At 69.2% G+C, this 26833-nt stretch overlaps 4 protein-coding genes and 1 non-coding gene across 8 annotated transcripts; 2 read left to right on the forward strand and 3 right to left on the reverse strand.

Moving 5' to 3' along the window:
• Positions 1-2937: 2937 nt before the first annotated feature.
• CEND1 (cell cycle exit and neuronal differentiation 1) lies at positions 2938-5873 on the reverse strand. 2 transcript variants are annotated; one of them, XM_045581083.1, is made up of 2 exons: positions 5733-5873; positions 2938-4523 (listed from the first exon to the last, which is right to left on the reverse strand). In XM_045581083.1, the coding sequence occupies exon 2, from the start codon at positions 4443-4445 to the stop codon at positions 3978-3980; it is 468 nt and encodes a 155-aa protein (XP_045437039.1). In that variant the 5' UTR covers positions 4446-4523; positions 5733-5873; the 3' UTR covers positions 2938-3977. The 2 variants fall into 2 exon arrangements, with proteins under 2 accessions (XP_045437039.1, XP_045437040.1); XM_045581084.1 differs by lacking the exon at positions 5733-5873 and adding an exon at positions 5423-5568.
• A 495-nt stretch (positions 5874-6368) lies between these two features.
• SLC25A22 (solute carrier family 25 member 22) lies at positions 6369-13235 on the reverse strand. Of its 3 annotated transcripts, none has more exons than XM_045581070.1 (10): positions 13217-13235; positions 10594-10723; positions 10276-10401; positions 10072-10127; positions 9121-9211; positions 8556-8674; positions 8281-8455; positions 8025-8179; positions 7839-7914; positions 6369-7762 (listed from the first exon to the last, which is right to left on the reverse strand). In XM_045581070.1, the coding sequence occupies exons 2-10, from the start codon at positions 10611-10613 to the stop codon at positions 7609-7611; spliced, it is 972 nt and encodes a 323-aa protein (XP_045437026.1). In that variant the 5' UTR covers positions 10614-10723; positions 13217-13235; the 3' UTR covers positions 6369-7608. The 3 variants fall into 3 exon arrangements, with proteins under 3 accessions (XP_045437026.1, XP_036292117.1, XP_045437025.1); XM_036436224.2 differs by lacking the exon at positions 13217-13235 and adding an exon at positions 12773-12978; XM_045581069.1 differs by lacking the exon at positions 13217-13235 and adding an exon at positions 10913-10931.
• Positions 13236-13734: 499 nt separating this feature from the next.
• Positions 13735-20861, reverse strand: PIDD1 (p53-induced death domain protein 1). Its single transcript, XM_045581050.1, has 16 exons — positions 20783-20861; positions 19815-20182; positions 19029-19442; positions 18658-18867; positions 18530-18584; positions 18192-18393; positions 17872-17997; positions 17573-17752; positions 17354-17501; positions 16527-16662; positions 16289-16439; positions 15800-15923; positions 14858-14976; positions 14662-14775; positions 14370-14575; positions 13735-14112 (listed from the first exon to the last, which is right to left on the reverse strand). The coding sequence occupies exons 2-16, from the start codon at positions 20107-20109 to the stop codon at positions 13854-13856; spliced, it is 2739 nt and encodes a 912-aa protein (XP_045437006.1). The 5' UTR covers positions 20110-20182; positions 20783-20861; the 3' UTR covers positions 13735-13853.
• A 2837-nt stretch (positions 20862-23698) lies between these two features.
• Positions 23699-25607, forward strand: RPLP2 (ribosomal protein lateral stalk subunit P2). The gene is made up of 5 exons (XM_036436235.2): positions 23699-23859; positions 24029-24152; positions 24604-24652; positions 25311-25409; positions 25494-25607. Exons 2-5 carry the CDS (start codon positions 24030-24032, stop codon positions 25568-25570), a joined length of 348 nt encoding a protein of 115 aa, XP_036292128.1. The 5' UTR covers positions 23699-23859; position 24029; the 3' UTR covers positions 25571-25607.
• LOC118717977 lies at positions 24682-24818 on the forward strand. Its single transcript, XR_004987665.1, has one exon. It is a non-coding gene; the product is annotated as a small nucleolar RNA SNORA52 (small nucleolar RNA).
• Positions 25608-26833: the final 1226 nt, after the last annotated feature.

Here is a 26833-nt window from a genome sequence, read left to right on the forward strand (position 1 = left end):
CCCAGGAGCCAGAGGGAGACCACGGGGGAGGGGGCCCCCTGCTGGCCCAGCCCCACCTGCACCGCCGGGGCCCTGAGCGGGCTGAGCTGCAGGTGCAGGTGCTCCTGGTGGGGAAGCTCTTCCCGCCCCTGGGACCCGTTAAGTCCTTTCTGTCCCCAAGGAGGCGGGCGGAGGAGGAAGCCGGGCGGCGGCAGTGCCGTGGAGGCCAGTGTGTGCGCGCCTGTGCTCACCGCGGGCCCCTCTGTGCTTCTGGGCGGCAGGGTGCCTGCCGGCTCACACGCCCGAGCAGGGGGAGCGGACGCCGAGGCCAGGCCCCCTGTGGGCATCACCTTCGGTCTGTGTCTCCGCACGTGACCCGTCCAGTTGGCGTGTTTAGGCGTGCCACAGCTCCAGGTGGGCAAGCGGTGAAGCCTCGGTCCCTGTGGCTTCTGGGTGCTGCCGGGCCTCCTGCTCCCTTCCTTGGGGAATCCCTCCCTTCGGGAGCACGCCTGTGCCACAGAGATGCCCAGGTGTGCCACGCCTGTCACTGCGAGGCAGGGAGCCTCTATCTGCCCAGTCCTGGGAGCAGGTGTGAGGTCGGGGGGCTGAGTGGTGAGGTGGGGGCCGGCTGAAGGCCCAGGAAGCCAGGGTGAGGGTCCGCAGTGGGAGTCACCCCTCCTGTCCCGATGCAGGAAGACAGGTTCTGAAACCACCCAGCCCAGGCCCAGATCCGGGGGAGGCGGGTTCTTGAGGCACTGGCCGGGCCTACCCCAGACATATCAGGAATGAACTCATGGGGAGTCCCCAAAGGAGCTGCACCCTCCGGTGGGGAGGGGCGCTAGAGAGGAAACAGTGGCCCCTACACGTGTGCCCTCTCTTCCTTGTTCTGGCCGCCTGTGCCCTGGGGTGCCCCCCGTGGCATGAGGGGCCGGAGGCCTGGTGCTCAGAATGCAAAGGCTGGGATGGGGTCTCCGGTCCACCTGGAGCCTGGCCAGGGGGTGCTGCTGCCCCTGAGTCCTTTGGTGCCTGGTCTTCTGTTTAGACCCTAACGCAGTTTTGTGGTGCCGGCCGGCAGGCTCGGTGGCTGAGTGTTGGCCCAGGAACCAAGAGGTCGCTGGTGTGATTCCCGGTCAGGGCACATGCCCGGGTTGCGGGCTCAGTCCCTAGCTGAGCAAACGTCAGAGGAGAAGCCGAGAGCACGGCTGTCCCAGCGCCAGGCAGGTGTTGTGTGGCTGATTCCTAGCAGGAGACAGTGGCATCAGCACACGCTCTCTCACCCAGTCCCACCGGCAGGCATGTCACGTGGAGCAGGGTCCCGAGCGCCGTGGCCACAGCACAGTCATGCGTGGGAAGGTGGGGCGGCCGGAGTGTCCGTGGACGGGGGTGGACACAGAGCAGCCACCCCCACTCAGGGCTGCGCAGCCTCAGGAGGGGAGCAAACCCCACCTGCCAGGATGTGGGGCCACCCTGAGGCCATCACGGGGGCGGAGGGTGCAGCCTCAGGGTCCCCCGTGAGGTCCTGGAGGGTCAGAGCCACAGCGGCAGGAGGCAGGACGGTGCGTGGCGGGGGCGGGCGTTTGGGGGGGGGCGGGCCAGTTCGGTAAAATGAAGGGAGTCCTGAGCCCCAGCCAGCGTGGCTCAGGGGCTGAACATGGACCTGTGAACCCTGAGATCAGGGTTCCATCCTGGTCAGGGCGCCTGCCCAGGCTGCAGGCTCGGTCCCCCCACTGCACAGGAGTAACGGGGCACATCACCGACCCAGGCTTCTCTCTGGTCATGGTGGTGGTCCCCCTCTCCCTCACCCCGCCTCCCTGACCTCAACACAAATACGTTTGAGAGAGCGTCCGGGAGACGCTGGGGACCGTGCGGTGGTGTGAACGCACTCCCTGCCGGCGCTGTGCACCTGAGAGGCTGGGGAAAACCGCAGGTGCTGGTTCTGTGAAGCTTACGTTCAGAACCGGCAGCGCACACCACGGAGCACAGGCCCAGAGGCGCCCGCTGCCCGTCTGTAGGTGGGAAAACACGGAAACTCCATGCACACCCACAGGGAACCCATAACCAGGAGGCGCCTCGCGGTGCAGCGTCACAGCATCCAAGGACCGGCCAGGCCAGACCCTGAGCCCAGCCTTCCGCTGCCTGGGCCTCCTCCGTCCCAGGCCTCCTCCCTCCTGGCCCCCTAAGTGTCAGGAGGGTGAGTTGGTTGTTTGTTTTGACGGTTCCAGTCACAGAGGAGAGAACGGGAGAGTGGGTGGCCCGGCGGAGTGGCCCCTGGTGCTTGGGGGCAGGGGGACAGGAGCCTAGGGGACGGGCGATGTCGGGCCATGGCCAGGATAGTGGAGTCGGGAGCCCAGCACGGTCAGCAGGAGGCAGCCCGTGGGCGGCCTGGGCCGGGCGCCGGGTCCGTTCGGATGCTCGCAGGAACGTGTCTGGTGTCTGGGCCTGAGGCGCGGGCGCTCCAAGGGTCTGCCCCTCGGCGGTGGGCACAGGGGGACCAGCAGGAAGATGCGCCCGTGACCTTAGAGAAGGCAGTGCCCAGGGAGCCTTCTCCCCTGCCCATGCCCAGTCAGCCAGCCGCCTGCAGCTGGGGTCCCGGCAGGCCGGGCCAGGTGGGCACTGGGAGCTGTGGGTGGGAGGTGAAAAAAGGAACGCCCAGCCCGCAGTCTCCCCTGTGCCCTCCCAGATGGGGTGCTCCCTGCAGAGAGGGTGTGTACGCAGAAAAAGGGGCCCCCCTGGCTGGAGGCCCACCTGAGGGACAAGGCCCCCCGTCCCCACCCCAAGCCCCCGTGCCGCCCCGAGCAGTGCGGCCAGGGCAGCCGGAGGCCGGGCGGTGGGGCAGGCCCCGGCCCAGCTGTGGGCAGAGCCAGCCAGGTGGGGCGCTGGCAGGGGAGTGCCAGGGGGTGTGGGTGTGGGTGTGGGACCCTGGTTCTCCCAGCCTCATGCAGGTGAGACGGCAGACCAGCCGAGAGACAAGTTTATTGTAGGCCCAGCCTCCATCAGGCCCGGCGTTCCAGCGGCCGGCCGGCCAGGGACGGGCAGTCAGGGTCCACGGTGCCCACCACGGCCCTCCAGAGCCCGCCTGTGCCACCGTGCAGTGGCCACGCCGGGACTCCATGGGCAGGAGAGGGGCTGCCCAGCACGGCCCCCTGCGGGCTCATGGGGCAGTGGGCGTGGTGATGGTCACCCACCACGTGGTTCTACTCTACCTGTTATTGCATTTATACGCTTGTTCGACTCAAAGGACGCTGGGTAAGGCAGGAGGGGCCTCTCCGGGGCATCTTTGGGGGATCGGCAGACAGCTGCGGGGCAGGTCCTTGATACCCTCCTCCCTGCCCACCCCTAGCTGCCCCCCCTGGACAGTTGCCACAGGATGGGGAGAGGGCTCAGGGCAGGAAGTGGGGTGACCCCTCCGGAGACGGGCCTTGCACCGCCTCCCCAGCTCCGGGAGGGCAGCGGGCAGAGGTGGCAGGAAGCCTGGGGTCAGCCCTGGAGCGGCTCAGCCCGTAGACCCCACTCCGCCGGCTGCAAGCAGAGAGCAGAGGAGGGAGGTGAAACAGCCACACCTTTAATGTCCACGTGGCCGGGCCCAGGTCAGAGCCCGGCCTGGACCCTGAGCCTTGGCCCCCTCCGGCCTGGGGCTCTTCAGGAAGCGGCCAGGAAAACCCCAGGACCCCGGGGCCCCTTGGGACAAGCTGGCCCCGCTCAGGGTCCACCCCATCCACCGCCCCTTGTGCCCTGGCCTGAGCCCTCTGCCCGAGGCCACGGCTCCACCCTGTGCTGCTCAGGCCCAGGAGCCGGTCCCTGCCTGGGGGAGGGGGAGGGGGACACGCTAGGGACCAGCTAAGGGGGCGGGCCCCACTGCCCGGGCAGCCTGTCCGTGTCTCCCCGTGTCGGGGCGTGTGTGTATATGTCGCCTATGGGCTATGGGTACACAGCTATGAGTTGGCATGCACATCCCGCAGGTGGTCCGCTCGGGGCGCGGGCCCCGCCCGGCAGCGGCGTCACTTTTTTCGTGCCAGGAACACCACCCCGAGAATCAGGGCCACGGCGGCCATGGCCGCGCCCCCAGCCAGCAGCAGGGGCGTCAAGTTCTCGAAGGAGCAGGGGCCTTGGCCTCCACGGCCCCCACTGGGGGCCTGGTCCCCCTCGGCCCCGTCGCCAGGGCCCTTGGGCTCAGGGGCGGCTTCGGGGCGGCCAGGGGCGGCGGGGGCCGGGGCGGCCGGGGCGGCCGGCTTCAGGTTGCTGTGGTTGTGCAGGAGGGCGGGGTCGGCTTTGGCTGGCGTCTTCTTGGCAGGTGGCTGGGCGGGGGCCACGGGCGGCTCCTGCTTCTCCGCCTGGGCCTCCTTCTTCCCAGGCTTGGCCGAGGGGGCTTTCCCGTCCACCACTGGAGGGCCTCGGACCTCTGCCGCGGCCTGGGGCCCCTTGGCATCAGGCTTGGGGCTGTTGGCTGCCTTCCCTTTGGACTCCATGATGCCGTGGGGGTGCGGATGGACGGGTGGCGGGACCACGGCTGCTCAGGACAGCTCACCCTTGGGCATTACGTGGGCCTGGAGGGGGGAGACACAAGGACGCCCATCCTGTCCAGTCCCCACCGCCTCGTCCCCATAGCGACACCACTCAGTCCTCTGGACCCCCGAAAGCCCCAGCTCAGAATCCTCCTCTTCCGGGGCCCAGCCCCCACCTATCTCCGGCCACACCCTGAGGCTCTCCCCCCCCCGCCCCCCCCAGGCTGGACTGTGAGCCCCGCACAGGCTGAGTGGGGGGGGGGGGCCAGGTTTCCTTGTCTATAAAATGGTCTTCCCGGAACTCAAGCTGTGGCCATGACGCTGGCCCAGGGCAGGGAGGCCCTGGCAGGGAGCGAGAGTCACCAGCCCCGAGAGGGTGTGTGGCCAGGGGAGGGGCAGCAGCCAGGATGGGTTTGGGCAGCACTGACCACGTGCCCTTCTCAGGGGGACGGGTCCAGGCGGAGGGCAGGGCAGGGAGAACCGGGAACTGGTCTCTGGGCCGACAGGGTGGGAGTGGCCCGAGGCCACAGGCCGGGGTGCAAACCTCGGTGTCCAGGAGGCTGGAGCCAGGAGGGCAGGGCGGCCCCTGCCCTGTGCCCATCCAGCATGGCCTCCCCTGCTCCAGCTCAAGGACAGGTTGTCCTTCCTGGGCCCAGGCTGCCCCTGCCTCCGGGGAGGGGGGCAAAGGGGATGGGGTGGCCCAGCGTGGGCACACACCCTGTCCATCAGCCTCCGCAGTGGGGCAGGCGGGAGGGGGTGTGGGCTGTAGGAAAGCTGGCCCCACCTGGATGCCTGGGGCAGGGAAGGGGGCTGGGCGCCTGGCCCCTGGGCCTCAGCTGGCCCTCCCCGCAGACCCTGCTCCTGCCTGTCTGCCTCTGCCCTGGGAGGATGCGAACCCCCCGCCACCACCCCGGGCTCCACACCCACCCAGAGGCACTAACCACACGGAAGGTCGCCTGAAGGTCACAGCATGATGGGGTGTCCCAGGGAGAGGCCCCCCGCAGCCCTCACCCCGCCAGCCGCCGTGCTGGAGGCGCCCCCCGCTGCCGGGAGTCACATTTGCGAAGGGCAGGTGGTCTGCTTCCCCCACGGCCCTGTCTCTCACTGACGTCACTGGCGGCCCCTCCCCCGCCCTCCCCGGGGCTCCTTGGCCGGGGAGAGGGATGACCTTCAGGGCAGGGAACCGCCTCCAGCTGAGCGCCCCATCCTCCCCCACATCCCCCGGCCCGTGCCGCGGAGCCCGCGCCTCACCCGGCTGCTCCGGGAGCTCCCACCTGCGCTGGCTGCTGGCTGCGGGGCTGCGGGTTGAAGAGCAGCAGCTGCGGCGAGAGGACCAGGAGTTTCCCACAATGCACTGCTCCTGCGCACGGAAGGGGCGGGGCCGCACCCGCTCAGGCCCCGCCCCGTCGCCTTCCACTGCGGACGCCCCTGACCACTGGGCACTCAGAGCCCCACCCCCACTCCGTTTTCCCCCCAAATATATTTTTATTGACTGCAGAGAGGGAGCGGGGGGAACAATGATGAGAGAGAATTACTATTGGCTGCCGCCTGCACGCCCCACACGAGGGATCCAGCCCACAACACGGGTCCCAACCAATCCAACCTCATAGGTGGACGCTAACCACTGATCCACGGGGGGCCAGCCCACAACACGTGCCCCAACCAATCCAACCTCATAGGTGGACGCTAACCACTGATCCACGCCTGCCTGGTCTGGCTGTTAATCTCAAGAGTGGGTTAGGATCAGGCTGCGAGGGTCTCAGGCTGGCCTCCCGCACCCCAACCCCCACCTCACCCCCAACCTCTCCCTGCAGGGGGAGCCAGTCATGAGGGGGCTCCAGCCCCCTCCCCCCCCACAGCCCCTAACAGAGACTCAGAGAGGAGGCATCTACTTAGAATATTTATTTATCTCCTTACATGACAAGACACAAAAAGTCACTTCTTGAAACTCCTCAAAAGAAAAAAAATATAAATCTATCAGCAGCAGCAGCAGCTTCCAAGGACAACAGATGTGGGGGGTACAACCGTGAACGGGGGCCAGGCCTCGGCCCCAGGTAGTGTCGCTGGGAAGGGGCCTCCTCAGAGGGCCTGGGTGGCGGGGACACAGCACCAGCAGGATCGCCCGGCCAGGGGGTGCCTGCCTCCATTCACAACGGGGGTGGGTCTGGGCGGCGGGCGGAGGGGGCTGGAGGGGGCAGGTGGGCCTTATCAGAGGCCCGAGAGCAGGGCGGCCAGGAGGGCGGCTCCCCGCCCCTGCACACAGAGCAGGTGCCCCGGCTCCACACTGGTCTGCGTGCCCTTCCCACTGGCCAAGGTCAGACCCGGGGTGCAGGTCTCGGGAGAGGGGTCAGCTGCAGGTGCAGCCAGAGGAGCTGGACTGGACAAACAACTCTGGACAGGGTCAGCAGAGGCATAGGTTTACACAGCACACACACACGTACACGCACGCACACGTGTGCACTGCCTGGCCATGTGGGAAGGGCAGCGACTCTCCCATATGCACACAGACCTCACACACTCTGGGCTCCGTCTGGGATGGGGCAGAGGGGCCCACAGTGAGGGGTGGGGTTTCCCTGGGAGTCAGGATTCAGTGTGATCCCCCCGCCCCGCCTGCCTGGGATTCCTGGCTCAATATGGGGGGCAGGAGACCCCGATTCTCCTGCAAGGCTGGCCGAGGCGAGAGCAGCAGTGGGGAGGCTGGACCGATGGACGGACAGAGGGCTGGACAGAGCCACTTGTGCTCAGCAAGTTAATAAATAGGTTTGTGCAGCCTCCCCTTTGGGGACCAGGGGCTGCGCCTCGGGGCGGGGCCGGTAGCCTGGAGGGGAGGATCCCCCGCCCAGCCCTCACCCGGGAGCCCCCAGCTGAGACCAGCTCTGTCCCGGGGGTGCCCAGGCCCGGGCAGAGGGGGCAGGGCTGGCTCCGGGAATGTGACGACTCCTGTGACTTCTACATAAATAACACCTTGATCCCAGTGATTGCAGGCAGGACCCCTCAGCCTATGGGTGTGCACCCTGCACCCCTCCTCCTCCCCCCTCCACACGGGGAGGGGCGCAGACGCTCCCCTGCTTGGTCCTGGGCGGCCGCCCAGCCCCAGGCCCCTCTAGTCCTGCGGGGGGCGGGCAGCTCAGGGCTGGGGGCTCTGCAGCAGCCCCAGCAGCGTCTCCCCGATGCCCAGGAAGTAGACCACCTGGGCGATGCCGAAAAGCGGGGCGATGACCAGGGCGCGGCAGTAGGCCCCCTTCAGAAAGGCGGAGGGGCCCTCGTTCCGCAGGATCTTCCTGTGGAGAAGGGGGGTCAGAGCCGGGCCAGCCTGCCCTGCACCCCTCCCCCCGCCCCGCCCGGGGCCTCGCCCACCTGGCGCAGTCCAGGAAGCCGGAATAGGTGTCTTCGTTGACCCCGCGCTGGAGGGACTGCAGGCGAGTCTTCACCACTGCGGGGAGGGCCAGGTCAGGGGCTGCTCACCCCCCCCAACCCCCTACCCCACCCTTATCCCCACCCTTATCCCCACCCCAGCCGAGGGAGGCCCAGGGCCCCACTGACCATCACAAGGGTTGACAGCCACGGCGGCCGTGCTCCCGGCCACGCAGCCGGCCAGGAAGGACACGTAGAAGGGGGACTTCTCCTCGGAGGCCGGCTGGCCCAGCTGGTTCAGGTTGGCAAAGAGGGGGAAGTAGACGATGGAGAAGGGGACGTCCCTGTGGGGGGGGGGAGGTGTGGTGGTGACTGGAGATGTGGGGTGGGCGGACCCCCTCCCCCCTGCTTCCTCCTCCCTCCCCCCTCCTCCCGCCCTCCCCACCTGAGCAGCGTGGCCCCCAGTCCCTTGTAGAGGCCGGCGATGCCGTGGCTCCTGAGCAGGTCCCGGGTGAGCTGGGTGGCCGTGGGCCGGGGGGCGGCGGGGGCCTCCACGGAGGGCTGGGCGCCCCCCGGTGTGGAAAGCTGGGCCTGGGCGGCCAGGATCTTCTTCTGGGCGGCTGGGGGGAGAGGACGGAAGGGGCTGGCTCTCCCTCCAGGCGAGGGCAGGGGCCAGCCCGGCGCCGCCCCCGGGGCTGGTCCCCAGTCCTGGCCACTCACCGATGCGGCCGGCGTCCTGGAGCTGGATCTTGAGCATCTCCATGGGGGTGGTCACGATGACCTGGCAGGTGCCGGCCCCACAGCCGGCCAGCATCTCCCGCAGCAGTGTCAGCTTCTGCCTGCGGAGGGGGAGCGGGGGTCACGGACAGGGTTGGGGGTCCTGCCTGCGCCTGGGTGTGAAGGGGCAGGAGCAGTGGAGGCAGACGCAGCCCTGTGGGGGCACAGCACCCCAGCTTCAGACACCCCTCCAGCGTGGGCACCGAGCCTGCGAACAGATGGCCCCGCGGCAGGAACCGGGAAGGGAGGGGGCCCTCCTCTGGCAGAGACAGAGGAAAGCTGTTCGGCGCCCACAAATCCCGGCTATGGGGGAGCAGGCCGTGGCCCAGGGCCAAGGACCACGGGGGCTGGAGCAGCAGACTCGGTGCCGGCCTCACTCCCCGCTTTGCGGGGGAGCAGGGAGGGGGGCAAGGACGAGGAGGACGGGACACTGAGGAGCAGGAGCGGCGGGGGCCTGCAGGGGGCAGCAGGGGGCACGCCTGTCCTGGGCCAGAGGCACGCCCCTCACCCGTCCTTGGAGAGGTGATGTCGGAAGAAGTCGTTGGCTGCCAGCTTAATCGCCTTCTCGGGGGTGACAAGGGTCAAGTTCACGGCGGCTCCTGTGGGCACATCGTGTAGGGGTGGCTCTGGCCAGCACTTGCTTCCCAGTTGGCAGAGCCCTACCCCAGTCAATCCTTGGCCGCCGCCGCCTGCCCTCTCACCCACATTGGTGCCAGGCTGGGCGGGGCCGGGCAGTGCTGCCTCCTCCAGGCACTCGCTCGCTCTCCCCCAAATCACCTCCCGGTCCGGCCAGGTGGGCGCCCCGAGGAAACCCTCCTGGGGGACAGGGGCTCCCTCTGGCCAGGGCACTGGGTGAGGGGCATGTGGATGAGGCAGACTCCAGCCCAGGGCTCAGGGCTGCACAGCCCGGGGGAACCCGGGCTCAGGGATTGTTTAAGCTGCTTTGCAGGCCTTCTCCTCCCGCCACCCCCACCCCCACCCCCACCCCCTTTCTCAGCACAGACAAGGCCCTGGGGCGCTCAGAAGGCGGGGATGCCAGCTGGCGTGGCTCAGTGGCTGAGCATCACAGTTTGACTGTGGCCGGGCACGTGCTCAGGATGCAGGCTCCATCCCATGTGGAGCGTGCAGGAGGCAGCCGGTCCATGATGCTCTCTCATCGCTGATGTCTCTCTCCCCCTTCCTCTTTGAAATCAATAAAAACATGTATTTTTAGGAGGTGGCAGGAAAGAAGCTGTAGCCAGGGGTAGACACACGCGTCCTGCTGTGCCAGGCGCTGGCAGTGAGTGGGGTGAAGTGACGGGAAGGGTGGATGCTGAGAACGGCCCCCTCCCGATGTCACCCGTCACCCAACGCCTGGGCTCCGGCACCAGGGCCAGTGGATGGCCCCCGGAAAACAGTCCCCTCCACACAGCCCAGGCCTGCTGCCGCCCCTCACGCCCCCTCCCCACCAGAGCCTCACCGCGGTACATGCCGAAGTAGCCCTCCGAGCGGATGGTCTTGATGAGGCAGTCGGACCTGCAGCCGAGGGACGGACGGTGAGCTAAGCCGTGGGCAGGCAGCAGCCCCCCGGCCTGCCCTCTCTCCAGCGCCCCCTCTGGTTACAGTGGGGGGCCCAGGAGTGGAGCCCGGGAGCCCGCCCCCCCCACCCGCCCCCGCGGCTCACATGCTGGTGTACATGCGCTGGCCGTTCTGCTGGTTCTGCAGCCGCGTCTTGGCCAGGTCGATGGGGAACACGCAGGTGACCCCGATCAGCCCGGCGATGCCCCCATTGATGAGCTTGGCGGGGAGACTGTGGGAGAGGGAAGGTCAGGCCTGCGGCCTCCTGGAGCACGGGGCACAGGGCAGGGGCATGGGGGCAGGAGGCAGGGGGCACAGGGCAGGGGCAGGGGGCACAGGGCAGGGGCAGGGGAGGACAGAGGACAGGGGGCAGGGGGCAGAGGGCAGAGGGCAGGGGAGGGCGGGCCGGCGGGAGCGCCCCCACCTGATCTGCTTATCAGCCATTTAACCGGCGGGCGGTGGCACCAGGTGCAGGCGGAGTCGGTGGTGGAGGGCGGAGGGGTGGCAGGAGGGACCCACTGGCTGGGAATCGGGGACCGCAAACCCCTTCTGGCCTGGAAGGAAGCGGGGGCTGGAGTGGGGGGGGGACAGGCCACCCAGGCACCCCCTCCCCCCACGCCTCACGAGGGGCACCAGGCGCCTCCCGCCACCACCCGGGCTGGGCACCGAGGTGTGGGGGGTGCAGCCTGGGAGGTGCCCGCATGCAGACTCCCCTCAGCCCCCCACGGCGGTCCTGCCGGCACCTCCTCACGTTCGCAGTCACGTGCGCACGGAGCGCCCTCTTTAAAGGGCCAGCGCCGGTGGGGGGCGGCGGCAGAGGCTGGAAGGAAGGGGACAGGTTCCGGCCGGGTCAGCCCCCTGCGGGTGGCGCCCCCTCCGTGAGCAGAGAAAGGGGCTGGGGTCTCCCCCAGGACACCCCCCATGCTGGACCCTCAGACGTCCTTCCTGGGGAAGCACCATCCTCACCCACCCCAGCCCTGTGCCCCCTCCCCCGGGAATTTCATTCCCAGACACACACCCCAGAAGCTGGCCAGGGTGTGTGGCAAAGGGGGGGCAGCTGGGAGTGGGTGGCTGACCTCCCACATCCGCTCTCCGGCCGGGCAATGGCCCCCTCACCAGGGCCGGACTCGGGAGCCAGCGCCAGCCCGGCCTCCCCGGGGGCACAGCCAGCGCCGGAGCTGTCACCGCAGAGCCGCTGCCGCTGCCAGCTGGCTCTCGCCGGGGTCCCTCGGAGCGTGTGACCTTCACCTCCGCCCTCCCAGGCCAGGGGCCCTGCCCACCGCCGCCCGCCGCCCCCGCCCGTCTGCTCACCGCGGGCAGCACTCTCCTCTGAGGCTCAGCCGCCCAGCCGCGCGGCGAGGGAGGTGCCGCGGCCGATTGGTCTCGGGGCGGGGAGGGGCGGGGAGGGCGGGGAGGCGGGGGACTTTCTCTTTCCCTGGGGCGTGAGGCTGCCTGCCGCCGCCGGGAGGGGAAGGGGTGTGACAGCTCTGGAGGCCAGGCAGCCGCAGCTGCAGCCGCAGGGCAGTGGGTCTGCCCCAGACTGACCGGGTCAGGCCAGGCCCCGGCCCCCGGGTGCCAGCCCCGGCCACGCCGCCCGGTGCCCTGCGGGTCCGCCTGCAGGCCGCAGGCTGCTCTGCCTGGAGCCGGCTTTGAGGACGGGGCTGTGCCCAGCCCACGTGGCCTCGCGGGGAACGGGGTCCGTGGGGGGAGACGGGCGGCAGGACCTGCGTGTCCACGGGGGCAGTGCATGTCAGGGGGACGGAGCCTGGGCCCGGGAGACTCGGGTCCACCGGAGGCCGGGAGGGAGGCCGGGCCTCAGGGGCCACGGGCTGCCACCCACCGGCCACTCACCTGGCAGGCCCAGAGGCCACGAGAACGGGCACTTCCAGAGCCTCTGCCCGGCCAGCTCCCCTCCCCGGGGCTCTGCCTGGGACTGCTCCCCGCCCCCCACAGGAAGAGCCTGCCCTCTGAACTTCAACCTGACCCCCCCCCAGGTACACAGGTCCCAGCCAGCTCTTTCCGGCCCGGGACGGGGCCGCACCCCGGGGCCCAGCCCCGCCCCGCCCTCTGGGCTCTGAGGGAGCCCTGCCCCCTGGGCATCACCGGGGTCAGGGCGCCGGGATGATGGGGATCCCGCGATCCAGATGGACTGTCCAAGCCGGGAGAGGCAGGCCCAGAAGCCAGGGACCTCAAGCCCAAGACGACGGCCCTGGGGTCCCTCCCTCACCCACCCCCCACGCTGCGGGGGCGGCAGGACCCAGACAGCAGTGCGGGGGCGGGCTCTGTCTGGGGAGAACTGGAGAGGGATCCTCGGACCCTGTACCCCCTTTTCTGTCCTCACCCCGTGGAGGGCCCTGCGCTGGACCCCATGTTGCCATAGAAACTGGGCAGCCCCAGCCAAGCTCAGGATTCCAACTGGAGGCCCGGGGCTGGCATGGCAGCCTTGACCCCTCTGTGCCCACAGCTCAGGGCAGCCAGCAGGCCCGCTGCTCCGGCGCCCGGGGAAACGCCCACAAATGACGCGGCTGCCCCCCCCCACGCCCCTGAAGGCGATGGGCTGAGGGTCCGAGTCTGGAGCTGCCCCTGCCCCGTTCCCATCTCACCTGCCCGGCCCCCTCGCCTCTGTTCCGCCGGCGAGAGCGGCGCCCCCCGCGGCCGGAGGAGGCTGGCGGCGGCTGCGGGACCCGCTCCGGGGCCGGCTCACCCCGGTCCCGTTGGACGGGTCGGAACCGGGCCCGGAGCCGGAGCCGGGCCGCCCCCCGCTAGGCGATGGCGGCTGCAGCGCGCACGTGTCCGCACACGCCCGGCGCGTTCCCCCGAGCGCCCCCCCGGCCGCGGCCCCGGCGAGCACCCCGCGGGGACACGTGTGCGCGGGGAGCGCGCCCGTCCCGCTCGGGGCCGAGCACGGCCTCCCACCCCCGGCGGCGGGCCCCGAGCATCGCCGGCCGGGCCCCCGGCCGCCTCGCCCCGCCGGCTGTCACCGCCCCGGCGGCCCCCGCCCGCAGCCCGGCCGCCGCAGCGGCTCCGCCCGGGGCGCCGGCACTCACCGCGCTCCGCCGCCGCTCGCCTCCCGCCGCCTGCGCCCGCCGCGGGAGTGCGTCCGCCGGCGCTCCGCCCCCGCCGGCACACGGGCTCCGGCGCCCCCTGGCGGCCGGCGCGGCCCCCGCGCCCCGCGCCCCGCGCCCCGCGCCCCGCGCCCCGCGGCCTCGGCCCCGCGCCCTGCGTGGGCTGTGGGCGGGCCGGGGAGCAGCGGGGCCGGCCAGCAGCCCCGCGGCCCAGCGCTGGGAAAGGGCGTCTGTCCTGCGGCAGGAGCGATGGGACCACAGGGCTCAGGGCCTGGGCCGCCCACTGGCTGTGGGGGCGGGCGCACAGCCCGCACACCGTGGCTTTGTATCCAAGATGCTGCCAACGTCCCTTTGTAGCCGCAGCTCCGCTCCCTCCTGGGACGATCAGGACCCACAGGAGGCGCTGGGCACGTGCCAGGGGCAGGACCAAGGTCAGCGGAGGCCCCCCACCCCCACCCCGTCCCCCAGCGGCGGCCCGGCCTCTGATCTCCACCCAACAAACAGACCAAGCCCTCAGACAGCAGACAGACAAGCGTGTTTGTTGGACAGGTCACTGTCCGCGCACACAGGGAAGGCTTGGAGCCAGGACCGCTGAGCCCGGCCGAGGCGCAGGGTCAGCCTAGGCCTGGGCAGGCTCCGGGGACGGCGAGGCGGCAGGCCCCGGCGGGGCGAGGTCCCTGGGGGCCAGGCCCGTGCGGCGGATGCCGTCCTGGTACTTGTGGCGGCCGAGCTCCAAGATGGCCCGCACCTCGTCCGCCACGTCGCGCCGCTCACTCTGCTCCAGCGCCTGCACCAGGCTGCCCACCGCCCCCGGCTGCCCCGCCCGGCGCTCGGCCCACGAGAACAGCATGTGACGGATCTGGGCGTCCAGGTCGTCCCTGGGGAGAAGGGGCTCAGTGACGGAGGGCCCCCAGGACTGCCACCACACCCACCCGGGGCCGGCTCCACCCGGGGCCGGCATCCTGCACCCTGGCAGACCACCCCTCAGTGTCTGTTACCCTAACACCACCCACCCCGTTCCCGACGGCCCTTCAGCAGCCTCAGGCCCCCCATTCTCCCCCCCACCCCCCCACCCCGCAGGCGCCCAGGCCTGAGGCTGGCCACAGGGCGGCAGCGGAGGCTGGGAGGCACCCACCGGAACTCATGCCGGATGCGCTGCAGCTCCCGGTAGGACAGGCCCAGGTGCAGGGCCACAGCCGGCCAGTCGGGGCCCAGGCGCCCGGCCAGACTCAGCAGGTTGCTCTGAGTCAGGAAGCCAGTCTCAGCGTCGCCCAGGTTCAGAGGTGCCAGGGAGAGGCCGGCTCCCGGCCCTGGGCCCGGGCCCTCGGACCTCCGGAGCCTCTGGGGGGAGGGGTGGGCACAGTGAGCCCTGGCTCCAGCCCCAGGCCCACCCACCCCTTCCCCTTCCCCTCCCCACCCGGCCACACCGGCAGCTTGATGGGCAGAGTGGCCATCCACTGGGCGTCCGGGGCCTTCCTCTGCCGGGCGGCCTCCGCCTCCGGGGGCACGTCCTCGGGCACGGCTCCCCGGTAGAAGGACACCTGGGGCGGGGGACAGAGTCAGTGCCCGGCCTCGGCCTGGGCAGGCAGCCGGGGGGAGGGGGGGGCCCACCCGTCAGCCCACCTGGCCCTTCACGGCCTGGGCCTGCCGGTCCAGGGCGGTGGTCACGTACACCTCCTTCAGGTTCTTCAGGTGCGAGTAGAACACGAAGCACACGCGGCCCTGCACGCAGTCCGGGCGGTCTGCGGGGGCGGGGGGTCAGCGGGGGGGGGGGGGGGGGTCAGCGGGGGCGGGGGGTCAGCGGGGGGGGGGTCACGGGGGCGGGGGTCAGCGGGGGGGGTCAGCGGGGGCGGGGGGTCTGCGGGGGCGGGGGGTCAGCGGGGGGGGGGGGGAGCGGGGTCTGCGGGGGCGGGGGGTCAGCGGGGGGAGCGGGGGGTCTGCGGGGGCGGGGGGGTCAGCGGGGGGAGCGGGGGTCAGCGGGGGCAGGGGGGTCAGAGGGGGGAGCGGGGGTCTGCGGGGGCGGGGGGTCAGAGGGGGGAGCGGGGGTCTGCAGGGACGGGGGGGGGGAGAGGCGGGGGTCTGCGGGGGCGGGGAGTCAGCGGGGGGAGCGGGGTCTGCGGGGGCGGGAAGTCAGCGGGAGGGGGGGGAGGCGGGGGTCTGCGGGGGCGGGGGGGAGCGGTGGGGGGGGAGGCAGGGGTCGGCGGGGGCGGGGGTCAGCGGGGGGAGGCGGGGGTCTGCGGGGATGGGGGGTCAGCGGGGGGAGGCAGGGGTCGGCGGGGGCGGGGGGAGCGGTGGGGGGGGAGGCGGGGGTCTGCGGGGGCGGGGGGTCAGCGGGGGGATGCGGGGGTCTGCAGGGGCGGGGGGGTCAGCGGGGGGAGCGGGGTCTGCGGGGGCGGGGGGTCTGCGGGGGGAGCGGGGGTCTGCAGGGGCGGGAGTCAGGGGAGGGGGGGGAGGCGGGGGTCTGCGGGGGCGGGGGGTCAGCGGGGGGAGCGGGGGTCTGCAGGGGCGGGGGGGGGCTTAGCGGGGAGGCTGGTGGACCCGGGCCCACCCCAGGGCAGGGCCTACCCGCATCCACGTCGATGCCTCTCTCAAAGGCGGCGAAGAACTTCTCGCCTTCGAACATCTCCACGGTGTCCGAGGGCTCCGGGCCACGGTACCGCTCCAGCAGCCGCTGCAGTGCGGCGTCCACCTGGGGCACCCACGGCTCAGAGCCCACCCGGCCCCCACCCGGCCCCCACCCCTCGTCCCCGGCCCCCAGCCCGGCCCCCACCCGGCCCCCGCCCGGCCCCCACCCGGCCCCCACCCGGCCCCCGCCCGGCCCCACCCGGCCCCCGCCCGGCCCCCACCCCTCGTCCCCGGCCCCCCAGCTCCTGGCCCCCCGCCTCGTCCCCGGCCCCCGCCCGGTCCCCAGCCCTCGTCCCGGCCCCCAGCCGGCCCCCACCCCTCATCCCCGGCCCCCAGCCCCTGGCCCCCCGCCTCGTCCTCGGCCCCCACCCCTCGTCCCCGGCCCCCACCCGGCCCCCACCCCTCGTCCCCGGCCCCCAGCCCGCCCACCTTGCTGCGGGGCAGGCACTGCAGCAGGACCTGCTCGGGGTCCCGGCGCCGCTGCAGGGCGATGAGGTTGACGCGGTGCAGCCGCAGCCGCTCCCAGGCCTTGCGCGCCAGGCCGCCCACGCAGGTCTTGGTGGTGTACCAGAGCCAGTACCTGGGGTGTGGGGGTGAGCGGGCTGCGGCGCAGAGGGGAGAGGAGCACGGGGGCCGGGGGCACGGGGGCACGGGGCTGGGCACTGACCAGGAGAAGTGTGTGACCTGGAAGCGCGCGTACAGGTGGGTGAGCTCCAGGGCCACCTGCGCCGTGATGTCATCCCAGGTGGCGGCCGGGGGCGCCCGGTACAGCAGGTGAAGGCGGGCGCGGTCCACACTCAGGCCTGCGGGAGGGGGGGTCCCGGGCTGAGCTCCCCAGGCCTCCCCTCCGACTACCTCTCTCTCCTGTGACACCGGGAGGGCGGTGGGGGGGAGACAGACCTCTCTCCCCTATGACCCCGGGCGGGGGGGGGGGGGGCTTCTCTCACCTGTGACGGGGGGGGGGGCTCTCTCACCTGTGACCCCGGGCGGGGGGGTGGGGGGGGACAGACCTCTCTCACCTGTGACCCCGGGCGGGGGGGGCTCTCTCCCCTGTGACCCCGGGCGGGGGGGGCTCTCTCACCTGTGACGGGGGGGGGGGCTCTCTCCCCTGTGACCCCGGGCGGGGGGGTGGGGGGGCTCTCTCCCCTGTGACCCGGGCGGGGGGGGGGGTGGGGGGGTCTCCCCTGTGACCCCGGGCGGGGGGTGGGGGGGCTCTCCCCTGTGACCCCGGGCGGGGGTGGGGGGGCTCTCCCCTGTGACCCCGGGCGGGGGGGTGGGGGGGCTCTCCCCTGTGACCCTGGGCGGGGGGTGGGGGGGCTCTCACCTGTGACCCCGGGCGGGGGTGGGGGGCTCTCACCTGTGACCCCGGGCGGGGGGGGGGGGGCTCTCCCCTGTGACCCCGGGCGGGGGGGGGGGGGCTCTCCCCTGTGACCCCGGGCGGGGGGTGGGGGGGCTCTCCCCTGTGACCCCGGGCGGGGGGTGGGGGGCTCTCACCTGTGACCCCGGGCGGCAGCGGCAGCTGCACGGTGACGGGCCGCAGGAAGCCGGGGGGGCCGCTCTGGGAGAGGCACAGCAGGGGGCTCACGGCCGCCTGGGGCTCCCCCAGCAGCGCCCGCAGCTCTCTGCCCGCCATGCGCACCACCTGGCACACAGCAGCCTGAGCACAGCACCCGTGCGGGGGCACCGGCCACCCCCGGGGCTGCCCAGCTGTACCTGCATCCGGACTTGACGAGGCTCCTCCGTGGCTCCGGGGGGGAACGTGACCTTGACCCCCGAGTGCCCCGAGGACCACAGCAAGGCCCCCTCTGGTGGCACCAGGCAGGCGTTGGACACGGGCCGTGACACCACAAGGAACCACGAGAAGTGGGGTACCTGGCAGTGAGCCCAGAGCCGCTGGGCACGGGATGGGGTCAGAGGGAACAGGGTCAGAGGGGAGTCAGGTCCTGGAGACACACACACACACACACACACACACACACACCCGTGCTTCTCGGCGGCCCAGGCAGCCTCACCTTCGGTGCTTCCTCCTCCAGGCGGGTCTCCAGGTCGCTCCAGCTGTCACCGCTCAGGGTCCGCACCACCACCTCACGGCAGCGCCGGGCCCTCGGGGGCACAAAGAGCAGCCACAGGCCCACCTCCTGCCGGGCACGGGGGGGGGGGAGGTGAGCAGGAAGGCCACACCTGGCTGTCCCCCTGCCATCCCCTCTGACACCTCCCCCCCACCGCCTGCCCCCAGCCCCTCTGGCCGGGCTGCCCATCCCCCGGCCACCCCACCTGCCCCCAGCCCCCCAGATTGCCCCCCAGCCCCCCCCCTGGCCCCCCCCGGCCGTGCCTGCTGGAAGGCCAGCCTGTGGGGCTGCAGCTCCAGGACCCCGCTGAGCAGCGAGTCATGGGGGCCCAGGGGCACGAGGCGGGGCTCCGGCAGCCACAGGCGGTAGCGGATGGTGACGGAGGTGGCCGTGGCCCCGGCGGGGAACTGCAGGCGGACCCCGCAGGCCAGGGTCACGGAGCAGCCTTGCGGGGTCACCAGGAAGCTGCGTGAGGGCAGGGCAGCATCAGGTCAGACCCCGAGGGGCCTCAGGTCTGAGCCTGGCCCCCGGGGGCCTCTGGGAGACCCCGAGCACGGTAAGGGGTCCGGCTGCTCCTCTGGCCCACCCTCCCCTCACACACCTGTCCAGCTCTGAGGTCAGGAGCAGCCTGGGCATTCCCGGGGCGGCAGGAGGCCCTGCAGGAGGACAGCCGTGAGGATGGGGTCGGCCTGCGTCCCGTCTGCAGTCTGCCCTCCCCAGCGAGTCTACCTGGGGGGCTGGGGGGGGCTGGCAGGGCCTCGCCCAGGGGGTTCCCCTGCAGGCGCACAAAGGGGGCGTCCAGCAGCTCGGGGGGCACTTCCTGGAGCTGATTGTCCCTCAGGTCCAGCCGGGCGAGCAGCGGGAGGCGGGCCAGGCCAGCGGGCACGGAGACCAGGAGGTTGCTATGCAGGACGAGGATCTGCAAGGAACGCAGCCCCGCTGTGGGCAGGCGCTGCTTAGGGCCGAGGAGGACCTCTCCGCCTGCCTCGCCCCCCGCCCTGAGCACCAGGCCAGGCTGTGAGTGCAGGGTCCCGGCCCTGGAGGGTGAGAGGGGCTGGTGAGTGGAGGCCAGGCAGTGGCGGGGCACAGGCGGGACTCACCCAGGGAGGCCGGGAGGCTCTGCAGCCGGTTGGAGGCCAGATTGAGTTCCTGGAGGCTGCTCAGGCCTCCGACTTCGGGGGGCAGAGTGTCCAGGCGGTTCTCGGAGAGGTCCAGGCGCTGCAGGGCGGACAGGGCTCCCAGCGCCAGGGGCAGCGCCCGCAGGCAGTTGTGGGTCACGGACAGGAAGGTGAGGGCGGACAGGGCTCCCAGCGCCTCGGGCAGCTCGGAGAGGCGGTTGTGGGAGAGCAGGAGGGCGGCCAGGCGGCCCAGGCGCGGGATGCAGGCAGGCAGCGTCTCCAGGCTGTTAAAGCTCAGGTCCAGGTGGGCCAAGCGGGTCAGGCCACTCAGGCTGGCGGGCAGCGTGGTCAGAGAGCCCGGCCGGCAGGTGCCCAGTGCATCCCAGTGTTGCCCACCTGGGGGGCAAAAGGCGGGGTGGCCCTCGGTCCCAGGTCCCAGCTTAGCCGGGGGGTGGGGGGGAGCTGCAGGCAGTGGGGCTGGGGCCTCCAGGTCTACCCAGCCACACAGGACAGACCGATGGAGGTGGAGGAGGGCAGGGGCTGGGACTGAAGGCTCCTCTCAGCAGGGAGGGAGCCAGCACCAAGACCACCCTGCGATCTGCCGGGGACCACCACCGGGCAGCTGCCCGTGTCACGAGGGAGAAGAGGGCGGGTGTGGTGTACGGAGAACGGGGAGGGGGCCGGGAGCGGGGTTTGCCCTTGAGGCCGAGGAGCAGAGGCAGGAGCTAGAAATGGGGGGGTGGGAGGGCTGGCACCAGGCGGGCTCACCTTTGAGGACCAGGGAGCGCAGCTGCGGCAGACTCCGCGGCACCTGAGCCAGGGCGGCCCCCAGCAGCCGGGGGTCTTCGTGGCCACTGAGCTGCAGGAACTCCACCCGCAGCAGCAGAGGGGCGTGCCGGGCACACAGGCGCAGCAGCCGGCGGCAGCCCCCGGAGTGCAGGTCCAAGCTCAGGCGGTTCCCAGCCGGGAGAAGGGATGCCCCTGAACCCGCGTCCGCGTCCTCGTCTGCAGCATCCTCTGCAGCCGCCGCCCGGCGCTCCGGCTCCTCCTCCACCGCGGCCATCGCCCACAGGCAGGCCCCGGGGGCCGGACATGTCCCAGCTTGCCAGGCAGGCCTGCTCAGGCAGGGCCCGGGGCTGCGGAGTCGGGTGAGGAGAGGGGGAGTGGGGATGGACCCTCCTCCCGGTCAGAGGCCTGGGGACTCCGGGTTGTTAACACTCCAGCTCCTAGAGCCCAGGCCCAGGCCGCACAGAGCTCAGGGGACTCTGAGAATGGCAGCCCAGGGCCGGAGGGCAGCGAGCGGGGTGACCTGTGTGCCGGGAGCCTGGGAACCGGCTTGCGGGGAGGAGGGCGGTGGGAAGTTTCTGGGACTCCAGAGCTGTCAGGTCATCCTGGCTGTCCTCCCCCCGAACTCCCGGCCCGGCCCCACATGCGTCTCCTGGGTCCAGCCCCACCTCCCGCCTTCACTCAACAGCTTTGACAGGTCAGGACCGCCATCTACCACGTGGGGGCGGTGTCCCGGGCCACGGGCGATCAATGGATGGTGCCCACGTGTGTCAGAGAAGCGAATGTGAGAGAGGGGACTGGGGTGCGCCCTGCATGGCACCCCGCTCCCTGGCCCCCCGAGGAGTCCTCCCGCGCCGTCCGGTTCACACCCCGGGCGGCAGCGGGGCCCGGTGCGGGCGCCCTTGGGACTCAGGCGGCCTCGGGGCGGGCCCCGTTCCCGCCGCGCGTACCTGCGCTCCCTCCCGGCCGACTCCGTGCGCTCCGCGCGCCCGGGCTCCCGCCGGCGCGTTTCCGGGCGGGCGGGCTGGGACTCCGGGCGCCGCCCCCTCCGGCCCCGCCCCGGGGTCCGCGGGCCGCTGCCCTGGAGACGGGGACGCCGGCCCGTCTGCTGCGCGCCGCCCCGCGTCTCCAGCGCCGCTTCCCCGCCCGGCGGTGCGCGCCGCGCGCCACGAAACCCGCCGTCCCAGAGGCCTCGCCCGGCTCCTGGGGGCTGTGCGTCCCGTCCCGGTGTATACACTGGCCGCCCAGGCGGACAGGCCTGGGGACGGACCGCACCTGAGGCCTCAGAGCCACCCCACCCACACCCCCACCCATACCCCTGCTCTGGGTGCCTGTCCTTCCTCAGCTCCCGTCACCCTGCCCCACGGTGATCGCTCCGGGCAGCGGCCCATCGGGCTTCCCCCCGGGCCGCCTCCTTCCACGCGTGTCTGCGTCTCAGGAGGGAGGACAAGGAGGCCCCGAGAGGCCGGAGCTGGTGAGCGCCTGCCCGGCCCAAACCTCAAAGCAGAAAGCCTCCCGCCTGCGCGCTCACCCATGGTGGGTGCTCTGTAGAGGGACAGTGAGCACATCCAGCTGGGCCCGGCCTGCCTCTCCACACCGCGCGCACCCTCTCTTCACCCCCCCGCCCCACCATCCCCACCAGGATGGGCAGAAGCTGCCCACCCCATTGTTTCCCCAGAGCTGCCAGAGAAGCCTTTTTAAAAACAATTACACGAATGTGTGGCCCTAAAAAGGACGTTCGGACACACGCTAGGACGTGGTAAACCTTGCGGGTATTCTGTTGAGTGAAATGGGACTGACACAGAGGGACCAATACAGGGGGTTACACTCACAGGAATCAGGTCCAGAGACAGCGAGTGAAATAATGAGCCACTGGAGTCGGGGAGTTTGGGAAAATGAGAACGTTCTGGAGATGGTGGTGGTTTTACGACGATGTGAATGTACTAAGTTCCACCGAATTGTCTCATTAAAATGGTGAATTTTATGTATTATTTCCCACTTACGTCCATCAATCAGCCCCACTAGAGTGGCTCAGTGGTTGGCGTCGACCTGTAAACCAGGGGGTCAGGGTTCCATTGTTGGTCAGGGCACATGCCAGGCTTGGTCCCCAGTGTGGGATGTGCAGGAGGCAGCCAATCAGTGATTCTCCCTCGTCATTGATGTTGTTTTTTCTCTCTCTCCCTTTCTCACTTAAATCAATAAAAATATATATTATAAAAATCAATCACATCATGCCACTTCACTATTGATTGTAATCAAGGGCTAACCTTGCAAGGATGGTCTCCCCACTTAACCCCCAATTGTGTGACCTTGAACAAGAAAGTGTCTGTGCCTGACCTCTGGTTATGACCATGCCTAGGGCTGTTACAGAAAACCAGAGAACCAAGCAGTACTTAGAGAGATGGAGTTACATTTATTTTTAAAAATATATTTTTATTGACTTTTTACAGGGAAGAAGGGAGAGGGATATAGTTAGAAACGTCGATCAGCTGCCTCCTGCACACCTCCTACTAGGGATGTGCCTGCAACCAAGGTTCATGCCCCTGACCGGAAACAACCTGGGACCCTTGAATCCTTAGGCCCATCCTCTTTCCTCTGAACCAAACCGGTCAGGGCAAGGAGTTACATTTATTATTCATGGGCCCAGAGGAAAACATCTCTCAAATTCTGGGCCCCAACATGGAAGGACTTTCTCTATTTATGTTTTACCTTCTTTGTCTCCCAAATACGGGCTGTTTCCGGCTCCCTTTGCAAGTTTTTAAAGAGCCCCTAATGTGTTGGGGCCTTGAGACCCCAGCCAAAGGCCTGGCCCGGCGCCAGCACTGACTTCCTCCGGGGAAGGTTAATGGCCTCTGAAGTGGGAGTAGTCTTACTTTCCTTACTATTTAAGCAAGCACGCATCCACAGCAGCCAGACAGCAGGGTTAGCGTGTCAAACAGCAGTTTCTATATAAGATGATGCTTCAGGGCGACCGGGTGGTTTGCGTTAACACAACGGCGTCTGATGCACTACACCCGAGGCTGGCTCTGCTGGGCCGCTATGCGCTGGCTGCCGCCTGGGGACCCAGCTCCGCCCGACCTTCGCCTCTGACCCCACGGCCCGGTGCCCCCCCCGCCCCCCGGGACTTAGCAAGGCCGGCTCCTTCTCATCTTTCGGCTCCATGTCCCTGCCTCATCCTTTCAGGGTCTATCTCCGCGTGTCCTCGCGCCAGAACCTAAGTTTTGCGGGAGCGGGCTGGGTCTATTCCCGCCCAGGACGCAGGCCGCAGCGGAGTCCGACTTGGAGCAATGAATGGGTGGCGCGTGCCGATGTCAGCTCGGAGCCGATACAGTCAGAGCAGCGCAGAGGAGCAGCCACGGAGCCCAGAAGGCTCGGCTCCGCGACATCAGGGCGGTTCGCCCACCCCGCTGGGTCAGGCAGGACCGGCGCTCCACCCAACCGGACGTCAGCCTCCGACCCGCCGCCGGGCGCCGCCAGAGCCGGAAGCGCCCCGGCCGAACCTGCGCAGCCTCAGTGGGACCCACGTGTCGCTCCCGCAGGAAGCAGCGCACTCGCACTTCCGGCCGCCTTGGACGATGGGACTTGTAGTTACTGGCTGCGTTGGCCGCTGTCGCAAAGGAAGGCGTCGCGGGCGAGGCGGCCGCGCTGCATGTTGGGAGTGTGTAGGCCCCGCGTGGCGTGCAGGGAGCCCTGAAGGGAGACGCTGCACTTGGGCTCGCGCCCGGCTTCGTCCCGCCGCCGCAGGGGTTTCGGGGGACGTTCGCCCCACACTGGATAAGAAGGCGGCCTCGGAATTGCCTTTCGCCTTTGCTGGGGCGGCTGCCGGACCGGACCGGAAGATGACTTCCCCAGCGTCCTCATTGGCCGAGCGCCTTGTGACGTCACTCGCAGGCGCCCTGGGTGCAAGGAGGGTAGCTCCCGGAGGCTTCTGGGTAGCAGGTTACTCCCGCCCCCCGCGCGTGCGTCTTCCTTTCCCTCCCTGACGCCGCCCGAGTTCGCACGCGCGAGGCCCCTCCGCTGCCGCCGAGTGAGTGGAGCGACCCGACTGGGCCGTTGGCCAGGCTGAGGCCTTAGGGGGCGGGCAGGGCGCGGGGCGGCCTCGGTGTGGTCCCCAGGCCGGGCCACGCGCGGCCGCGCTCGGGCCGGGGTGGGGCGGGAGGCCTCACGGTAACGCCACGGCTCTCTCCGTCGCTCAGGATGCGTTACGTCGCCTCCTACCTGCTGGCCGCCCTCGGGGGCAATGCCTCCCCCAGCGCCAAGGACATCAAGAAGATCCTGGACAGTGTGGGCATCGAGGCGGACGACGACCGGCTCAACAAGGTAGCCAGCCGCCCGCCGGGCCCGGCCGAACCACACTCTGCACAAAGGGTTCCCGATCCGAGTGTTTCTTTTGTGGGGGGCAGTGTGGTTTGGAGGCCTTGATACAGCCCCAAGGAAACGAGACCGGCGTGGTTTAGTAGAAGCACAGGGGAAGTCTCGTGTGATTTCAAATTCCGTAGTAACTGCCGTATTCTAAGAAATGTAAAGGGGGATGTGTTTGAGAGCCTTTCTTTTTCACACAAATTAACGAAGATGTTATTTTTGACATATGTTGGGTGCAAATTAAGATATTTTTGCATCTGTTTCCCGGCAGTGATTTAGAGGTGTAAGCTCCCATTTGGAGCTGTCTCGGTGGGGAGAACCCACGTGTGCATGGTAATTAGTGGGCCTGGCTTCAGAAGGGGGTGCAGGTCGGGTACTGGTAACTGCTGGCCACGGTTTCGTCCTCCAGGTGATCAGCGAGCTGAACGGGAAGAACATTGAGGATGTCATCGCCCAGGGTGAGCTTGTGCAGGGGCTTTGGTTTCCGAGGTCCATCCTAATTCCTGTTGGCCGCCCGTGGCCTTCCAGGTTTCGCTTGTGGACCAGAGCAGCCTAGAAGCCTCGCCCCGAGGAGGAGTGAGCACGGCTTCCGCGGGCTTACGCCAGGGGCACTTCTAGACATTCTGAGAGAGGACGCTAGGGGGCGCCAGTGCCGCCCCTGGGCCTGATTGCCCTGCCCGGTTATTTGGGGAAGTAAACATGTGTCTGCACGTGCCCTCTGTCAGGGTTTGGTGTCTGCGGTGACCACAGGCCCCAGGCTCCCTTTGCGGGGTGGTGGATGGCTTTCTGGTGACATCAGGGTGGTGATGGGACTTGTTTGGAAATTGCGCCGCTGGGGCAGCCATTCCTGTCCCTGGACATGTGACTGGCCAGGACAAGAGCCAGCTCAGCCAAAAGCCTCCTCTGAGCTCACTGCTGGGAATGCGTATCTGGACACTGGGCAGCAGGCGAGGTCCCTGCCTGGTCATAAACATGTTTGTCCAACCTGACCCCAGAGTGGGGGTTACAGCCCAGCTTGTGGGCCAATTCCTGGAAGCCCAGTTCCCAGATGGGAGCCTCTTGTGGGGAGCTTTAGTCTGAGCGGCCGTTCTGCTCACTCCCTTCTCTGCTTCCTAGGGATTGGAAAGCTGGCCAGCGTCCCTGCTGGAGGGGCTGTGGCGGGGTCCGCCGCCCCGGGGCCTGCAGCTCCTGCTGCTGGCTCTGCTCCGGCTGCAGGTACGTGGGGCTCCGACAGCGGGCACTGCGGGTGCGCTGGAGAGTCTGGGGGCCTGGCCCGTACTCACTGGTCTTTCCCCGCAGCCGAGGAGAAGAAAGATGAGAAGAAGGAGGAGTCCGAGGAGTCGGATGACGACATGGGATTCGGCTTGTTTGATTAGTCTCCTTCCCCTGCAAATAAAATCCTTTTTACACATATCTGAGGGGCCTGTGACCGTTTGTTAGAGCCGGCCCGTGCGAGGCCGCTGTGGGACGGCCAGGGAGGAGGCTGCTGGCCCACGAGCTGCTGTTGGGGCGGGGACGCTTCCTGTGGGCCTTGGATGCTGCCAAGCCTTGAGGGGCTCAGGAAGGGACACCAGCCTCCTTGAGTGGTCCTGGCTCCTGAGGGGGACCCCAGGAAGACTCCAGAAGCCACAGTGGGCAGCGCTGGCCGTCCCCCAGCTCAGTTGGTTAGCGTATTGTCCTGGCACACACAGGTGGCGGCTGGGCACATGAGAATCGCCAGTGAGCACATTGGGAACAGCACATCCACACTTCCATCCCCTTCTCTCAAATCAATAAATGCATTTCTTAAAAAGCAACAGTGGTTGGTCTCCATTGCTCTGAGATGGGCAGAGGCCTGTGTGGCCCCTGGGTTCTGCAGGTAGAGGATCCAGTCCTCCACCTGCTCTGCTGGGCGAATGGGAAGTGTTTGTGGGTACACAAGTTCACCTGGCCGTCTGCTCAGTCTTTTGGGGTGTGCCTACCGTGGTCCCTCAGACACCTCCCCGAGGTCCTGGTGTTTACCTCGTGTGAAGAGCCTTCCCCTGAGGGCTAGTTCCATGGGAAAAGGAGTGGGAACAGGCCTCCCTCAGGCAGGGAGCCAAGACCTGAGGAGGATCCAGGGCAGGACGAGCAAGGCGTGAAGGGAGGGAGGCCAGAGGAGCGGGGCCTCGGGCAGAGGTCCCCAGCCTTCTGGCCATGCCCCACCTAAGCATCTCAAATCCTGGTGCCCCCTGTGACAATTACTCAAAGAGTGAGCATTCACGTGGGGGAAGCTGAAAAGGCCATGAACTTTATCTAAACAAGCCTCCAAAGAACATGGTGTCCATGAAAGAGAGAGAAATGGAAGACAGCTGGAAGTCCTGAGGGAGAAATTGTTAAAAATATGAATAGAAGATAGTTTCAAACCACAATGGAGAACTGAAATACATAAATGTATATGAGGCTCCTGGAACCATAAATGCTGGTAACGGACTTAATACCTCATTCTGGAATTGCCTCCTTTTTTAAAGTCAATTGCCCCCTGTGGGGCATGAGCCCACATTGGGAACCGCTGGCCCAGGGCCTCTGGGAGGATGTAGAAGCCAAATCTCTGGTGGGTGGGACATGGGGCCGGGAGAAGTCGGACAACTGCAGAGGTCCCAGTGGCACCAGCTGTGGGG

The sequence above is a fragment of the Pipistrellus kuhlii genome, unplaced genomic scaffold (assembly GCF_014108245.1).
Source record: "Pipistrellus kuhlii isolate mPipKuh1 unplaced genomic scaffold, mPipKuh1.p scaffold_m20_p_132, whole genome shotgun sequence".
Taxonomy (NCBI): Eukaryota; Metazoa; Chordata; class Mammalia; order Chiroptera; family Vespertilionidae; genus Pipistrellus; species Pipistrellus kuhlii.

Coding starts and splice junctions, on each gene's coding strand:
- CEND1 (XM_045581083.1), bottom strand. CDS start 4,445: ATGGAGTCCAAAGGGAAGGCAGCCAACAGCCCCAAGCCTGATGCCAAG.
- RPLP2 (XM_036436235.2), top strand. CDS start 24,030: ATGCGTTACGTCGCCTCCTACCTGCTGGCCGCCCTCGGGGGCAATGCC. Junction 24,153..24,603: donor ACGACGACCGGCTCAACAAG/GTAGCCAGCCGC, acceptor TTCGTCCTCCAG/GTGATCAGCGAGCTGAACGG. Junction 24,653..25,310: donor TGAGGATGTCATCGCCCAGG/GTGAGCTTGTGC, acceptor TCTGCTTCCTAG/GGATTGGAAAGCTGGCCAGC.
- SLC25A22 (XM_045581070.1), bottom strand. CDS start 10,613: ATGGCTGATAAGCAGATCAG. Junction 10,128..10,275: donor CAGCGCATGTACACCAGCAT/GTGAGCCGCGGG, acceptor CCTCGGCTGCAG/GTCCGACTGCCTCATCAAGA. Junction 8,675..9,120: donor CATCACCTCTCCAAGGACGG/GTGAGGGGCGTG, acceptor CCCCCTCCGCAG/GCAGAAGCTGACACTGCTGC.
- PIDD1 (XM_045581050.1), bottom strand. CDS start 20,109: ATGGCCGCGGTGGAGGAGGAGCCGGAGCGCCGGGCGGCGGCTGCAGAG. Junction 18,868..19,028: donor GAGCCTCCCGGCCTCCCTGG/GTGAGTCCCGCC, acceptor GCCTGCCCACAG/CGGGGCTGCGTTCCTTGCAG. Junction 16,440..16,526: donor CAGGTCACACACTTCTCCTG/GTCAGTGCCCAG, acceptor CCCACACCCCAG/GTACTGGCTCTGGTACACCA.